This window comes from Homarus americanus, unplaced genomic scaffold (assembly GCF_018991925.1).
Source record: "Homarus americanus isolate GMGI-L3 unplaced genomic scaffold, GMGI_Hamer_2.0 scaffold51859, whole genome shotgun sequence".
NCBI lineage: Eukaryota > Metazoa > Arthropoda > Malacostraca > Decapoda > Nephropidae > Homarus > Homarus americanus.
The window spans coordinates 18996849-19015264 of NW_024711292.1; the positions used below are offsets into that span (position 1 = coordinate 18996849).

Here is an 18416-nt window from a genome sequence, read left to right on the forward strand (position 1 = left end):
TCACAATCTCACAGTAGTTGAATCAATGAAGCTCGAAAATTGCATTTGAAGGCTCTGAATGTCTGTTTTCTTATGAATTTCAAGATCGGTCATGTGTTTTTTTGGATTTGGGAAATATTTAAAAGTGCCATTGTCGACATCACGTTTAAAAATTTTCAGTTTGATTTCAAAGGCTTTTATGTTATCAAACATAACATCAATTTTTTGGCCAGATCCCTGTAATTTGGTGTTCAAGTCATTTAAATGTGTGGAGAAATCTGTAAAAAAAACATCAATCTACAAATCCACACAACGTCAGATATATAATTCTTGACAAGAAAATTTTTCATTCTTCAAAAACAGACGAATTTTATCAAAACACTCAACAAATCTTTTAAGGGCAGTTCGTTTACTACTGTCTTACATATTTCAGCCCCTGTGGTATGTTCAGGTAAAGTTACCAAGTTAACCAGTTCTTCACATATTTCATCGTCCCTACAAAATCGAGCAATAATGGCTAGCCTAGCTGATGAGGTAACATTAGTGCTCTCATCAAGACAAATGGAAAGCAATTTACATGAACCAATATCTTTTGTTAGCTGTTCTACTATGGTTGTGTCCATCTTTAATATTCTATCGTTTACTGTGTTTCTCCTTACTGGCAAATCCTTAATGAGCTGAATCATTTTTTCCTTTTCTGGAAGACTGTTAAAAAGGAAAGGAGCACATTCTAGCCATGATTCTTTAATATACTCCCCATCACTGAGTGGTTTTCCATGTTGAGCAATAATCTTTGAAATCTCAAAATCAGCAGCAAAATTTCATCAAAACATTTGACTGCATCTTTTTTCCTGATTTCTCGAAAGATGTGTTAATTTTGTTATTGCTCACTGTTACCGCCACAGTAGGATAAACTAGAAGAGAGAGGGATAGAGAGAGAGAGAGACAGAGTGAGTGTTTACAACGAACTTTGCTGAGGTGTTAAATGTGAAACAGATGGCCCTCGCCTCGGGGCTGGCAAACTCGCTCCCTGTGAGGTTCAGAAGATAGTCTCTAGCCGTCCAGTGAGCTACAAGGTCAGGGAGCTAATAAGTCCTACATTAGACCCGAAACACTTAAGTTTTTATATGGTTTAACACCCTACTCTACTCAACTATATCATATGTAGTTGTTAATAGTGAAGGAACGTACGAGTGAATTAATTATCTCATATGTAACATATGTAATTTGTACTCTGCAGGTTTTGACCGAATAAAGAACAATCGAGTTCTACGAGCAAGGGTCACATTATCCCACAGTCGCTCATCGGGCAGTTAAAGTCAAAACGTGGGTCCTACAGTCCGCTGATACATTCCACTGAAAACTGGCTAGTGACTTCCCTCCGGCACCCGACACACCCTGCAGCTGGAGAGCGGGGACGCCTTTGTGAATCATCGACTAAAGTGTGATGCCTATAATATAATAATAGTTAACCCCAGCGAAATGGGGGTTGTGGGTTGAGTGTGTGTATAGCACTCGTATGTTGGCGCAGCTGCACAGCAGAAGCAGTGCCTAATAGGTCTTGACCCTGGGGGGAGGGGGTGTGTGTGTGTGTGTGTGTGTGTGTGTGTGTGTGTGTGTGTGTGTGTGTGTGTGTGTGTGTGTGTGTGTGTGTGTGTGTGTGTGTGTGATAATAATAATAATAATAATAATAATAATAATAATAATAATAATAAACGGTATATTAATAAAGTTGCAGCCTGTGGCTGAAAATATACAGACTTACATTTGATTTAGACATAATGATATAATATGCGTTGAATACATTTACAGGGCTGTGTGTGTGTGTGTGTGTGTGTGTGTGTGTGTGTGTGTGTGTCAGAAACACACCTCAACATCAGATACACACATCCCCAACACACACCCTTCTTACTTACTTGCTTAAGGCTGTCTTTCTCAACCAACAACAACTATGCTTCATTATGAAATCGATGATGATGAATGGTGAACTAGGGATGTTGTCGTCGGTGCCACTGGATGTAGCTGTCGAGTCTGATCCTTGACCCGAAACTCTATCGCACATTGGGCAGGACAGCTCCAGGTTGGGTGGGAGGTCTCTGGGAGTGAGGTCTCTGGGAGTGAGATTGCGTCTCCTTTCCCAACGTGCATATCTGAACCTATTATGCTCTTTCTCGATATGTTTGACACCTTGAGTACAGGTGGAGTCCCATAGACTAAGATTGGGTTGGTTGCAATGGTTTCAAAATCATTTGGAGGAATGTTACATTTATTGAGCTGGTCTTTGCACTTCAGGCATTATCCTCCAGGATTGCGGCTTGCTTCGGGCAGCTGCCCGTAGAGGATCTGGTGGGGAGTCTATGCTATGGCATGTGGATGGCGTGTCCTGTCCATTGCATGCTGGTGGTGTTGGCAAGCAGGAAGATGTCAGTATGAGGGACTTTGTCCTGCCAGGTCAGATCAAGAAAGCGCTGCAAACAACGAATATAGAAGACCTCTAGAGATCTGAAGTGCCTTTGGTACATAATCCACACCTCAGACAAATAAGATGGTGGAAATACAGACAGCTTGGTAAACAGATAGTTTGGTTGAAACTTTGAGGCTGTTATTGTCAAACACTCTGGCGCGCAGACGACCAGAGGAAGCAGCTTTAAGATGGATCCAAACCTGGATGTCCTCGTCGATGTTGTGCTTGGGAGAAAAAAACACTACCGAGGTAGGTAAAATGTTCTAGCTGTTTGACAGGTTCTCCATTGACCAGGAATGCAGGTGGTGGGTCTGAGCCTGTGTTGAGCAATTATCACTGTTTTTGGACATAGATTTTTAGTCTGATAGCCTGATATAATGCAGAAACAGCCATGGGCATGTGTTGTAGAGCCTCTGGGGAGTGAGCAACAAATGCACAGTCATCAGCATATTGAAGCTCAAGGAGGTGGGAGTTCGACGTTTTTGTTATTGCAGGAAGGCAGATCTTCTCGCCATCATCGTCGTTCACGGAGTTATGGCTGATCAGTCATTGTGTGAGGTAGAGAATGAAGATGACAAGGGCCCAGAACGAACCTGTTTCACACCGACCTCAACATTAAAGGGTTTGGAATTGGTGCCGCAAGTATGCATGTCCTCATGGAAGCTCTTGAGGGCTTTAAGAAATTTTGGAGGGACACCAAACTTAGAGAGAACACTCCAAAGAAGTTCTCTTTTGACGGTGTCTAAAGCTTTTGTTAAGTAAATGAAAGCTATGTAGAGGTCACAGTTCTGTTCATGGCATTTTTCTTGTAGCTGACCCACGGTAAAAATCATATCATCTGCCGGCATCTTTACGGAAGCCACATTGTGTCTCGGGCAGAGTGGACTCAGCGATGTGTGTTGGGCTAATCTGCAGAGCATAATTCTGACAAGCACTTTACCTGCCACGCCCAAGAAAGATATGCCTCGGCTATTACCTTTTTTTCTTGTAGTTCTGCCATTCTTTGGGGACGCTTTCGGTAGACCAGGTGGAGACGCTGGAGGAGAAGGTAGCCTCCACTATTAAAGATTTCTGAAGGCAGGCTGTCTGGCCCGACACTTTTGTTGTTTTTGAGGCCCTTGACAGCCCGAAGGATCTCGGAGAACTCAGGTGATGCATCGAGTTCTACCACCGAGGGCAGCTCTGGGATGGTATCTAGTATGTTGGGCTCATTAGGGTTCCTTTGGTTGAGAAGACTACCAAAGTATTCTGTTCATTGATCCAGGATTTAATGTTTGTACTTGAGGAGTTCACTGCCGAGTGATCTCCCTGCGCTTCACAGGACCATGAATGGCTTTGATGTCATTGTAAAAGCCCTGAGGATTGTTCTTGTTGGCGAAGCTCTGGATTTCTTGAGCTTTGGCTTGCCACCACTCGTTTTCCATGTTTCTAAGAGACCTCTGTGCTTCGGCCCTGAGTGAACACCAGTTGGTTCTGAGTGCAGCAGATTGTGAGTTTGAGAGTAAAGCATCATAGGTTTCATTCTTGGTAGCAAGAAAATTGTATACAGGGGTGTATAACACATAAAATGGTGACCTGTCTATTTATTCGTCACTTTAAAACTTCATTAGTGTTATTAAATCATTATTCAGGGTCTTCTTTCACCAGCCAGCCGCTGTCACTTGTAAACAAACTTCACGACGCACCCATTGTATTTTCTTTAGCTTTTGCAGATGCCTCGCTTGCTTCAGCAATTGGAGAACTATACCACAATCCTGCAAGGCCTTAACTGTAGTAACAGGATCCATGGAAAACTTCATCTAGACGTTTTGTTGTCATTTTTCGTTGTGTTGGGCAGACATGTCAACAAAACAACCCATTATGACACAAATGTCTCTTAGTTTAGGAGGCCAGCCCGCATTTGCCCAACATGTTCGGAGAAAAAGTGCCCAGTGTGTCACCGCCTTTAGACAACTAATTGGTGAATAAACCAGGGCAAATGGAGACACATTATACACTACAGTCAACCCTCACTTTACGCGGTCCCACATTCCGCGTTTCCACGTTTACGCGGTGCCCTGCCAGAACCCAGGATGCTCACATTCCGCGGTGGATGTACCCCTTTACACGGTGAAGTATAATTTTTTTATTTAGCTCATAAAATTCATACAAATTATCCGGCCAGAATATAATTTACATTGCTGGAATTCTTACAATTTGATGATCATTTTGAATATACAGTTTTACCCCGCTTAACGCGCTTTCACTTAACGCGTTTTATCATATACGCGGTGCCTTGCCAAAGCTGAACTTTCACTTAACGCGGGTTTTTCCACAGCTACGCGGTGAGTGTCCGGCTCGGATGCTATTTTTAGATTTTGACCACGCGCCACGCGCCACCCACCCGCCCTCCTGCCTGCCTGCCTCTCCCTCCTCCTCCCTCCGCTTGGGTAAGCGGCGCGGTAAGGTTGCGCAGTGTGTGTCTTTGTTGGGTTATCACTGACGTCATATGACGTCTCGGACTGTGATTGGCCATGCAGCCCTACCCCCCTCTGCTGCTAGCTGTAATTGGCTTAAAGTATTATGACGTGACTACCCCGGAGAGGGAGGGAGGGAGGAGAGACGACGCTTGACCTAGCCGCGGCAGTTTCATCCCTCAAGGCCACGCCGGGTTAACGCGCATCCATTGTTCCGTAAAATGGCTTCCGCCGGACCACCACCCCCAGAGAGAAACCTTTCCTTACCTGGACCCAGCGGCACTAAACCAAAGAAGACACGACGTTCATTAAGCTACGAGCTGAAGTACCAAATTGTTCAAGATTTGGAGAAAGGAAGACGCCAAGTTGATCTCGCGCGCCAGCATGGCGTCAACGAATCTACGATTCGTACAATAAAGAAGGATGCAGCCAAGATAAAGGAGCACATGAAGATCACAAAGTCTGCAGGTGCTTCATCTATCAGGTATTGCCAGAACAGGGTGCTGGCAAAAGTGGAAACTTTGCTGGTGAGTTATTTGGTGCGTCAGGCGCGACGCAACATGGCGGTGGACACGCGCTCAGTGCAGGAGTACGCACGTGAGCTATACGCAGCAGTGACACGTAAACTGGGAATTGCAGAGCCCAAACCCTTCAATGCTTCCCATGGTTGGCTGCATAGGTTTAAGAGGAGGAACAAGGTCACCAACATCAGCATTGTTGGTGAGGAAGCGAGTGCTGACCGTGCGGCGGCTAGAGATTTTCCTCCGTTTTTACGTGAGATTATGGAGGAAGGACAGTACAGTGACGACCAGGTGTTTAACATGGACGAATCTGGTCTTTTCTGGAAAAAGTTACCTTCCAAGACCTTCGTTGTCCAGTCTGCGAGCAAGGTAAGGGGCCGGAAGATGCAGAAGGAACGCATCACCGTCCTGTTTACCACCAATGCCTCCGGTACCTGTAAACCAAAGTTATCGGTGATTCACAAAGCCCGCAAGCCGCACGCCTACAAGAATATGGACATGAACAAGCTTAATGTCCACTGGCTAACCGCACGTAAGGCGTGGATGTCCTCTTCTCTGTCCCTCTTCTGGTTTGACAACTTTTTTGTTCCTGACGTGCAGAAATTCTGCGAGCAACAGAATGTTCCTTTCAATATTTTGTTGCTCCTTGACAACGCACCTGGACACTCGCCCCTACTTATGGATCGTCACCCCAACGTAAAAGTGGTCTTCCTTCCTCCCAACACTACGTCATTAATCCAGCCCATGGACCAGGAGTTAATCTGCAATGTTAAAGCTGCATACTCGGCAAAGAAATTCAAGCTCCTGAACGACTCTACCAACACCAAGGATGAGTTGCGTAAGCTGGGTGACACCGACAGCGAGAGTAAAAGCGACGAGGACAAGGAACAAGAGGCGGCGACTCAAGAACTTCTCGTCAAACAATTTTGGAAGAAGTTTAACGTCAAACAAGCTGTAGACTTCTTGGTGGAGGCATGGGATCTGCTGTCTATTGCTACGATTCGTCACGCATGGAGACATGTGTTGCATGGCATACCAGGTGAGAGGAGGAGTGAACCTGTGACTGGTCAGGTTCAGACTGTTGCAGTAGCAGTGGACCTTGCCAGAGAAGCTGCGCAGACTGTTACAGCTGAAGGCTTCTCCGAGACCACCAACGAAGACATCATGGAGGTGATCAGAGATCCTGAAGTGACTGCCGACGAGATGTTGGAAGAAGAACCCGCCAGTGAAGAGGAGGAAGAAGGTGCGTCATTCTCCGAAGAACCTAGTTTAAGTCATAGTGATATTAAGTGTGTCATAGAGTTAACAGAAAAAATTAAGTCCATCGTTTCCCGCGACACTGACGATGAACACCATGACGTCTTCCATACCCGACTGGTGCAGGCTATGGAGCCGTACATCACGGTGTATCATGAAAACATCAAAGCCAGCTGTCAGCAAAGCATAACCGAGTTCTTCGCCCGCAACCCACCACAGCCAGCCCAAGCCAGTGATAGTGATAGTGAAGTTGATTTTGAGGGATTTGTCAGGGAAGCCATAACAACTGTAAGTGACAGTGATATTGATTCACCTAGTAATGGTGATTCACCTAGTAATGGTGATTCACCTGAGGGGCAGTAATCTGCCCTCTGCCTCGGAACCAGCCTCCATCCCCGTATGCCGACCCATCTCTTCTACTACCGTGAGTGTTCCTCAAAAATTTTCGTTTTTTAACCTATTCTTTATTTTTCCTATGTTAACCTTTATCTTTCCTAACCTAACCTCTTCTATATTACTTGTTTTTCATGCCACCATAAAGTTAAGATAGAATTTTTACTACAACATAGTTATTTGTCGTCAAAAAGTGGAGTTTGGGGGTCGGGCTGGGTTCTATTGGAATTAATCCCATATGTTCTGTTATTCACTTAACGCGGTTTTCACTTAACGCGGGACCCTCTGGGTTCAATTGACCGCGTTAAGTGGGGTACAACTGTAAACATCATAGATTTTGCATTAGACATACAAATTTTAGATATAATGTTTACTCTTGAGTAAATATGTTATCTTTTGTGCAAAATATATGATATTTATATTCAAAATATTCCTGGTCTTACAAGGAATCCAGCAATGTCAATTATATTATCCTAACTTTAGTCTGATTTATTATTTATTACTAAAAAGGTAAACAGTCTGGTATTCCCACACATTTATCTAGTAGGGACGTTGGTGGGGGGGGAGGGAGGGAGGGACCGGCGACCGACCATCTGTTACCGTGTGAAGAATATTTTTTTTTTTATTAACTGAAGATTTTTATTTTAGCTCATAAAATTCATACAAATTACCCGGCCAGAATATAATTTACATTGCTGGAATTCTTACAATTTGACGATCATTTTGAATATAAACATCATATATTTTGCATTAGACATAAAATTTTTAGATAAAATGTTCACTCTGAGTAAGTATGTTATCTTTTGTGCAAAATATATGACGTTTATATTCAAAATATTCCTGGTCTTACAAGGAATCCAGCAATGTCAATTATATTATCGTAACTTTAATCTGAGGTATTATTTAATACAAAATGTTAAAATTTATTTTTTTCACCCACTCTTTCTCTTGGTGGGGGGTGGGGGGGAGGGTTGGGACTGACCGTGCGGTTGGAAGAGGGGGGGAGGCAAGGTGGGGTACTTTGATTGACAGATAGTGTCGTGAAGAATATTTTTTTTTTATTAACTGAAGATATTTGTTTTAGCTCATAAAATTCATACAAATTACCCGGCCAGAATATAATTTACATTGCTGGAATTCTTACAATTTGGTGATCATTTTGAATATAAACATCATATATTTTGCATTAGACATACAAATTTTAGATAAAATGTTTAATCTGAGTAAATATGTTATCTTTTGTGAAAAATATATGACATTTATATTCAAAATATTCCTGGTCTTACAAGGAATCCAGCAATGTCAATTATATTATCCTAACTTTAGTTTGAGGTATTATTTATTACTATACCTGGTTTTCCCCCCAAAATTTCTCAGAGGGAAGAGCCAGCAGTGTAGTGTGAGAAGAGGGGGAGGGAGTCGTGTCCATTATTTGAATGGACATTAACTTGGCGACTGTATTTCTCTATTTCTCTTAAGTATTAATTGTGTGCATGTACCATCATAAAATTAAGATGTTATTTTTACTAGAACATAGGTATTGTGTTGGAAAAAGTGGAGTTTGGGGGTCAGCTGGTCTCTATTTCATTTAATCCCATATGTTATGTTATTCACTTTACGCGTTTCTCACTTTCCGCGGTACCCTGTGGGTTACATTAACTGCGTAAAGTGAGGGTTGACTGTATAATAATATTTATCAAGGTCTAATAAATATGCTACAATAATATTTACTAGTGCCCAAGACAGATCCTGTGGTAAGCAGGTAAAGGAACTAGTGGAAATTGCATGCGAGCCTTTACAAAAATATATATATATTTATAAAAATCTATAAATTTGGCCATTTAATGCTTGTTGCCGATAAATCGAGAGCCGCTATATTGAGGTTTAACCTGTACATATAATATCTCAAAACATTATAGGGCTTGTATATTCTTGTAAATAATGAATTATGTGGATGATTTGTCTCAATATCTGGGTAACACAACCAGTCTAAAGTCCACCCTGGTTTCTTGTATTATTAACCATTGAAGTAATTAATGTTAATTCAAGGTTTCTTAGTTTCCTAATGTTATAATTCATTCTAATGTTATTCACAAGGTGTGCTTCTGTTGACTATCCTTAAAAATGGCTTTAAAGTTTTCCTATAATTAAAGCTTTGTTTAAGCATAAGATTTCCTTATCCCCTGCAGTTTACTGAGGTTTCTTTGAGCTCTTTAGTGTTGATCTTCACCAATGATGATCTGTGGTAAGACTTTCATCTTATACTGTACAGTATATGTATTCATCAGGGATGGGGCTGAAGCCAGCTTCGGCATCTGGAAGCCATGCTCTTTGAACTTGGCTTCAGCTTTGAAACTTTCTAAAGGCTTTGGCTTTGAAACCACAGGCCTAGCATCAGAATTTCTTCTTTACATAGAAACATTGACTATATTATATACAGTCAACCCTCGCTTTACGCGGTCCCACATTCCGCGTTTCCACGTTAACGCGGTGCCCTGCCAGAACCTAACGTGCTCATATTACGCGGTGCGTGAACCCCATTACGCGGAGTGTGTCCGGCGAAACGCTATTTTTAGATTCGCCCCACCCGCCTGCCTGCCTGCCTGTGCTCTCGCCTCTCCCGCCTCCTCCCTCCCTCCCTCCACCTGGGCAAGCCGCGCGGTAAGGTTGCGCAGTGTGTGTCTTTGTTGCGTTATCACTGACGTCATATGACGTATCGGACTGTGATTGGCCATGCATCCCTACCCACCTCTGCTGCTAGCTGTAATTGGCTTAAAGTATTATGACGTGTCCACCCGGGGGAGGGAGGGAGGGAGGGAGGAAAGACGATGCTTGACCTAGCCGCGCCAGTTTCATCCCTCCACGCCAGACCGTGTAAACGTGTATCCATTGTTCTGTAAAATGGCTTCCGCCGGACCACCGCCCCCAGAGAGAAACCTTTCCTTACCTGGACCCAGCGGCACTAAGCCAAAGAAGACACGATGTTCCTTAAGCTAAGAGGTGAAGTATACCATCATCCAAGAGTTGGAGAAAGGAACAAGGCAGGTTGATTTGGCGCGCCAGCATGGTGTGAATGAATCTATGATTCGAACAATAAAGAAGGATGCACATCAAGATCACAAAGTCTACAGGTGCTTCTATGATCAAGTATTTTCACAACCAGGTGCTTCTCAAGACAGAAAAATTACTTGTGAGGTACTTGGTGCGTCAGGCACGACGGAACATGGCGGTCGACACGCGCTCTGTTAAGGAGTACGTACGTGAACTGTACATTGCAGTGGCACAAAAGATGGGAATTACAGAGCCCAAACCCTTTAATGCTTCCTCTGGGTGGTTACAGAGGTTTAAGATCCAGAACAAGATCACCAATATAAACATTGGTGGTGAAGAAGCGAGTGCTGACCGTGCTGCGGCTAGGGAATTTCCTCCGTTTTTACGTGAGATTATGGAGGAAGGACAGTACAGTGACGACCAGGTGTTTAACATGGACGAATCTGGTCTTTTCTGGAAAAAGCTACCTTCCAAGTCCTTCGTTGTAAAGAATGCCAGCAAAATTCGGGGCCAGAAGTTGCAGAAGGAGCGCATCACCGTCCTGTTTACCACCAATGCCTCCGGTACCTGTAAGCTCAATTTATCGGTGATCCACACAGCACGCAAGCCGCAGGCCTACAAAACCATGGACATGACCAAGCTAAATGTCCACTGGCTGACCGCACGTAAGGTGTGGATGTTCTCTACACTGTCCCTCTCCTGGTTTGATGACTGTTTTGTTCCCGATGTAAAGAAATTCTGTGAGCGACAGAGTGTGCCATTCAAGATTTTGTTGCTGCTGGACAACGCACCAGGACACTCGCCTCTACTGTTAGATCGTCACCCCAACGTAAAAGTGGTCTTCCTTCCTCCCAACACTACGTCTATATTACAGCCCATGGACCAAGATTTAATCTGTAATGTAAAAGCTGCATTCTCTATGAAAAAATTCAAGCTCCTGAACGACTACACCAACACCAAGGAAGAGTTGCGTAACCTGAGTGACACCATCACCGATAGCAAGAGCGAAGAAGATGAGGATCAACAGTTGGCACAGCAAACAATACTGTTCAAACAATTCTGGAGAGTATTTAACATCAAGAAAGCTGTGGACTTCTTGGTGGAGTCATGGGATCAGCTGTCTATTGCTACAATTCGTCACGCATGGAGACATGTGTTGCATGGAATACCAGGTGAGAGGAGGAGTCAATCTGTGACTGGTGAGGTTCAGACTGTTGCAGTAGCAGTGGACCTTGCCAGAGCAGCTGCGCAGAGTGTTACAGTTCCAGGCTTCTCCGAGACCACCAACGACGACATCATGGAGGTGATAATGGAACCTGATGTGACTACCGAGGAGATGGTACATGATGATGACGACGTCAGTGAAGAGGCAGGTGGTGCGTCATCCCAAGAAGAACAACACTTATCCCATAGTAATGTTAGGGGTGCCATCGAGTGTATCGAGAAAGCCAAGCTCCTCCTTTCCGACGACCCTGACGCAAACAGGTATGAAATCTTCACAACCCAGCTGTTGCAGACTATGGAGCCCTACATCAAGGTGTATCACAACAACATCAACACCAGCCGTCAGCAAAGCATAACAGATTTCTTCGCCCGCAACCCACCACAGCCAGCCCAAGCCAGTGATAGTGACAGTGAAGATGACTTTGAGGGATTTGTCAGGGAAGCCCTGACAACTGTAAGTGACAGTGGTGGTGATTCACCTAGTAATGGTGATTCACCTGAGGGCCAGTAGCCTGCCCTCTGCCTCAGAACCAGCCTCCATCCCCGTACGCCGACCCATCTCTTCTACTAACTTAAGTGTTCCACCTAACTTTTAGTTTTCCTAACCTAACCTTTATTTTTCCTAAGTTAACCTTTATTTTTCCTAACCTAACCTCTTCTATATTACTTGTTTTTTCATACCATCATAAAGTTAAGATAAAATTTTTACTACAACATAGTTGTGTGTCGTCAAAAAGTGGAGTTTGGGGGTCGGCCCGGACTCTATTTCAATTAATCCCATATGTTATGTTATTCACTTTACGCGTTCCTCACTTTCCGAGGGACCCTGCGGGTTACATTAACCGCGTAAAGTGAGGGTTGACTGTAAGTGTATTTAGATTATATCAAACAAATAAATGAATCTCTGTATGTATATTATGTATGTGCTCCATTTATATACATTATTTATTCAGCCTAGCTAGCAGCGTGTGGCAATGTATTTACCATGTCCCACACGCTTAATTAATGTGCCTGGCGACATATGGAAGCTGCTAATGTATCACTTACCACATGTCGCCTGAAAGGCTAGTTGACCCCCCAGACAGAGTAAGGAGTGCCACCTCCCTTGTGTATCTCTGTTTATCCAGTAAATAGAACCTACGAAAACTCTACAGGTGTTTGTGTTCGCTCCTGTAGATAGAACTTGATACCCAGAACATATACATGGCGCAGTGTGTTAATTAACTGGATCATTATACAGTGAAGTGCAAAGTTTGTGGCAAGACCGGCTTATGGACCCGTTCTGTCGTCAACCGCTTATGGCTGTCTCCCCCAAGAATTTATAGCAACTTTGAGCAGTGTCAGTGACAGCAATTTCCTGTGAAGTGTATAAGTGCATTGTGTGTTTAGTGCCATAACTGTGTGACCTTGTTCTAAAGGATTCCCAAGGTGGAAGGCATGTTCAGGGCATTTGTGAGGAGTGGAGTTCAGTGCAGCCTCCTCCGGCCGTGCCTAGAGGGTAACTGACTGTGAGTCGCCGCCTCTCCCTCACTGCCCGAGGCGCGCACACATACACACACGCACGCACGAACGAACACACTGACTGCAGCCATTCCTTTAAATATATTATATATATATATATATATATATATATATATATATATATATATATATATATATATATATATATATATATATATATATATATATATATATATATATATATATAATCTACTTATCTGTGCATTTAATTTATTTTTTTGTCTCAGATCTTGTTGATACGACAGGCTGACCGGTCAACACTGATTTAAGACACAGTACACAGATTAAGTAATTATGTCTCGTGCCTTACGCAGTCGTGGAGCCAACGCCTGGATGAGTCAGTCGGATGACAATTCTGCAGAGATGGATGACCAGGCTGAACAGGACGTTCCAGTTCCTCCCACCACATCGCGCAGCCCTTCACCTCGATCTTCAGCATTGTCTTCAGAGATAATTGCTTTAATGAAGTTTATGAGGGATGAAAGGCGTCACGACGAAGCTAAAAGACATGTGGAGGATGAAGAACGAAGGCAAGCTGAGGCAGAGAGAGATCACCAACGGAGATTGGAAGACAGTGCAAGGTTTGAAGCTTTGATATCTCGCCTCACTGTTAACCAAGCTCCTGGCTCTAACACTGCCTCGGTATCGACTGGTTCACATACCTCATCAACGCTTTCTTCACGCCCCCCAGCCCCACCTAAAGCGGCTGCTCAAACACCGCCCGTCTTGAAGCCTGATGTGAATTTCCAGACTTTTCGTGAATGGCGGCGACGGTGGACTGATTATGCTACAATGGTGGATCTCCAGAGCTTGTCACAGCCTAAACAACTTATTTAGCTGCATATGTGCCTGTCCTTGGAAACTCAACGTGTCTTGGAACATACGTTGCAGGTACCTCCGACCTCTTCAGAACGGATCCAAAAGAAAAGGTCCGCTCAAGACTTTGCTATGAGCATATGGGGGGGGGGAGGGAGGTGTATGTATATTATGTATGCTGTATGTATATTATGTATGTGCTCCATTTATATACATTATTTATTCAGCCTAGCTAGCAGCGTGTGGCAATGTATTTACCATGTCCCACACGCTTAATTAATGTGCCTGGCGACATATGGAAGCTGCTAATGTATCACTTGCCACATGTCGCCTGAAAGGCTAGTTGACCCCCCAGACAGAGTAAGGAGCGCCACCTCCCTTGTGTATCTCTGTTTATCCAGTAAATAGAACCTACGAAAACTCTACAGGTGTTTGTGTTCGCTCCTGTAGATAGAACTTGATACCCAGAACATAAACATCCTCAATAATCGCAGGATTTGGTTCCAAAAAACTACCGTCATAAGGAAAACTGTGCATATTGAAACACAATATATGGGAAAAATTTGTTTGGTCCCACAACCCCCAAAAATGTGTAGGTACAAAGATATAATACTAATAACATATCTTTACTAATTAATGAATAACAAATAAACAATATACAGTACAGTAAAATATTTATCATGAATGACAGTCATAGTAGAATGAGTGAGAGAGGCAGAGTGTCGGTGAGATGCAGTGGGTGGGAGGGAGGTAGGGAGGTGGGTAGGAGGCAGTGGATATAGTGCTGATCTAGTCTGGATAAAGCAAATCCATCTCTGCATCACTCAAATTATGATTTAGGTGGTGATAATTGAGGCAGTGGTGGTGATCATGGAGGTGGAGGTGGAGATTGTGGTAATAGGTGAGATGATGCATCAATTGGTTTGTTTGGTAACACTGGCTGCAGCATTGCCAGTCACAATTGAACAGCTGATATCTACCCACAAAATTGAGTACAAGTATAAATGAATAAGGTCATATTCCTTCTACATTATTGTCACGTGCCTCTAGCGCTCGATGAACTCGCATGGCGTGAGGCATATGTTCACGCCTCCATTCCACACAAGCTATTAATAATTTGTTAATTGTACTTATTATATTATTGTTGTTCTTAGTTACTTAGGTTAATTGTATATTTATGTATGTTATTACTATGCATCTTTGTGTTACTCTGTTAAGTCAAATCAAGAGTAGTATTAATTAATTATATAAATTATCTAGCAAATGTCCTGGTTCACGTGATATGAGACGCGCTCCTCCACCGCATGGGGACGCTTCCCCAGTGGCGAAAAACCGTGGCATAGGGTAGACGTGTCCATTCTTTCTCTAGCCTTGACCCTTGTCTAGTGCTTTGTCCAGTCTTCTGCAATGCCCTAGTGGTATCAGGTATTAGTGACACATTCAGTTAGGCCTAGGAAGGGATCCTGGTGGTAAGGAATCTCCTGTTTGGTAGGAAATAACTATTTTGTAGGGATTGTTGTGTATATATATATAGTATGACTGTGTAATATAGTTATGTTAAGTAGTATTCGTTTGGTCTAACTCCTTAACGGTATATTTTCACCCTTCCGGCATCACTCTTATAGTAATATACAATTACTTATTCCCTTAAATTCTTGTTTGCTATAGTCAGTACTCCCTTTAGAACATAAATTGAATTAATTAATTATCTTCCCTTTTGTGACTCACTTATTTCAACTGTTCTTACTTATTCATGTACATTTAGTTGAGTAGGTTTTTGTGGGGATAATTATTGCCGTGTTCCCTATTTGTTCCTTTATTTGATAATAACTTGGGGTAGGTTTCACTCCCCAGGTATAAAGGATATTGGGATCGCGACAATTACGTAACAAATTTTAAATTATGGAGAGAGAAAGCAGAAAGGTGGGGGTGATTAGAGAGATGGAATGGAAGGAAGTGGTAACCACAGTGGGTGTGCTGTCAAGAGCATGCTTATCCTTGTTGGGAACATCGAAACATTCAACCAGAGAATACACAAGTCTTCATCGCTTGGTTGGATCAGGAACCTTAATATACTTCTTGTTCACAGGTTCCATGGAGGAGGGTAAGTAAAAGTTAAAAAAAATTCCACCAAAACAAGCATGGAGCAGGAAGCTTTCTTCAGATACCAACCAATAAAGCCGGGGAAACAAATGCTGTCATCTAAGGCTGGAAGCTGGTGCCTCGAGCCATGCTGCCACCTCTTGGCCGTCACTGCTACCGCTGTTGCTCTCGCAGACCCTCCGCTGACCCATGATAATTCCACGATAACCCAGATCAATCAGTGATAAGCGTACACATGGTCGCAATTGAGGATACCGTGATAAGCCAGATCAGCTATTATCAGGTCCCATGATTACCAAGGATACATGTATCTCAAATTAGTGGTGGATCCAAAGTGGGGCAATTTTGACCTGACTTGACAAGTAAAGAAATTACTGACCAGCATATCCGTGACCAGTGTCGACATGAGGACAATCAGGTCAGAACCTCCACCCCGGGTAATGCCAGGAAGGGTAAACTTTAGGGGAGGTCAAGTCTAATGTGAGTTGACCATGAGACCTTGATCTAACCTTACATGTACTGAAATCCACACTGATATCACAAGTTATCCCTACTGGTCCTATTCTCACAAGGACCTGACCTGATTGTTGAAAGAGATCAAAGATACCAAACAGTTGTCACTTGACATTAGGTCGCTCTGTACCTATGAAAATATTATGATACTTCATTCCAATGCTTCTCTGTGATCTGTTATTGCAAATTACAGAACTAGTTTATGTACAGTATTGTGGATAAAATTAATTTAGTAAGATAAATTGTTACTACAGTACAAGTAGTAATCTTTTTCAGCATCTAGGGAGAGTCAAATCTTACCCCAGGAACAATCAGCATAAAATAAAGTCAGCTTATATCTCAAAGACAAGCTGCAACTAAGAATACCATACTCAGGTTTGGCTTCATGACTTTTTTAATGTCTGGCATTGGCTTTAGCTTCATGACATTCCAATGACTTCAACTTCAAAGCCAGAGCATGGCTTTGTCCCCATTCTTGGCATTCATAGCTTTTCTCTCTCCAGTTACTAATTCAGACTAGGGTAAATCCTCCTGACTAACACTCGAAATGAACAATCCGGAAAAGCTAGGGAATCGTGACAATGCTGTCTTACCTTGATTAACACAACATTAACATTGTTACTGTTTTACCTTGATTAACATGGCAATAATATTGTTACTATTGTACCTTGATTAACATGACATTAACATTTTTACTGTTTCACCTTGATTAATTGGACACTAATATTGTTAATGTTTTACATACATTAAGCAACAGCAAATATTGCTACTGATTGCTCTAGTCTCAATTTTCTTCAACTTTCTGACCTGTTGGAAAATATGTAAATGAATATGCTGATGAAACAAGCTGACTGCATCTGTTGTACTTACCAGTTACTAAAGGACAAGATGTGTAGCCATCATATTGGTGAGTGGGAGATTTACCAGCCATTACCAAACTCAGGTTTTTACGCAAAACTCCACACTGTCCAGCTGAAAATATAAATGAAACATAAGATTAATAAAGGTAAAGTAATCAAGGGACAGAATAATTACTTTCATTTACCAATCACGTCACTCAAACATATTGGTTGCCCATAGTTTTAACTTGCCCTAAAATTAACCTAATCCTGTATTGTACTGTACAGTTAAAGTTAATATGTCTGAACGCCTTGGGACCAAGCAGTGCGCAGATTTGTCTAAATTACAGTAAATCCCTGATATAACTGACACTATCTATAATGGACCTCAGCTTTAACACTTTCTCTGACCCATTTGAACGTAAGTTCATGTATACAGGACTACCTCTATTTGCAATGGGGTTAAGTTCCCCAAAACTAATTGCAGGTCGAAATATTGTACATCAGGTTCATTATAGCACTGGGCTCAAAGGGATCGGGTCCTGGCCAGTTGGACACCCATACAGGTATGTTTCACTGAAAAAAAAAAATCCTAGATTATTACCAGCACTACATCACAATGAAGTGGAGTGGAGATATCAACCCGAGTCCCACACAAACTTTGGTGAGTCTGAAGAGTAGGGACTGGAGGAGTAGCCTCTGTCCTTGCCAGACATTTTCACAGTCACAAAAAACACAAAAATAATGATGGGGACACAATTTTTTTATAAAAAAAAAAAAAGTAAGAAATGTTGCAATGGAGGTGTGGTAGGGAATTATTGGGTCTCATGCCACTGACCTGATATGATCAGTGTCAGGTCCAGCAGGTGTCAGGGTGGGGTGTGGGTGGGTCAGGGTGGGGTGGGGTGGGGCAGGGTGCAGGGTGGGGTGGGGCAGGGTGGGGGGGGTGGGGTGGGGCAGGGGGGTGGGGCAGGGTGGGGTGGGGGCAGGGGTGGGGTGGGGCAGGGTGGGGCAGGGTGGGGTGGGGGCAGGGTGGGGTGGGGCAGGGTGGGGTGGGGCAGGGTGGGGTGGGGCAGGGTGGGGTGGTCTCATGCAATGTCAGGTTATCCACTGCCAGGATAGAAGATTAATGAGTGCCATGACCTGAAGATGTCTTGAATAAATATGAAAGCTAAGTAGCAAACATAATTATGGCTGGTAAAAAGATTTTAAACTTTTAATCACAACATCTACTCTATTTGTGTTAGAGAAATGAAATTGATACAGTTGGGGAAATGTG

At 43.0% G+C, this 18416-nt stretch overlaps 1 protein-coding gene across 1 annotated transcript in view; it reads right to left on the reverse strand.

Moving 5' to 3' along the window:
* The window catches only part of LOC121857525 (sulfide:quinone oxidoreductase, mitochondrial-like), a 227048-nt gene continuing 208632 nt past the window's right edge, over window positions 1-18416 (reverse strand). The window contains exons 10-13 of the mRNA XM_042353643.1: window positions 17151-17270; window positions 3420-3691; window positions 3037-3255; window positions 1-216 (exon numbers count right to left, since the gene is read on the reverse strand). Coding sequence (XP_042209577.1) covers window positions 1-216; window positions 3037-3255; window positions 3420-3691; window positions 17151-17270 — 827 coding nt within the window. The remainder of the gene's footprint in view (window positions 217-3036; window positions 3256-3419; window positions 3692-17150; window positions 17271-18416) is intronic.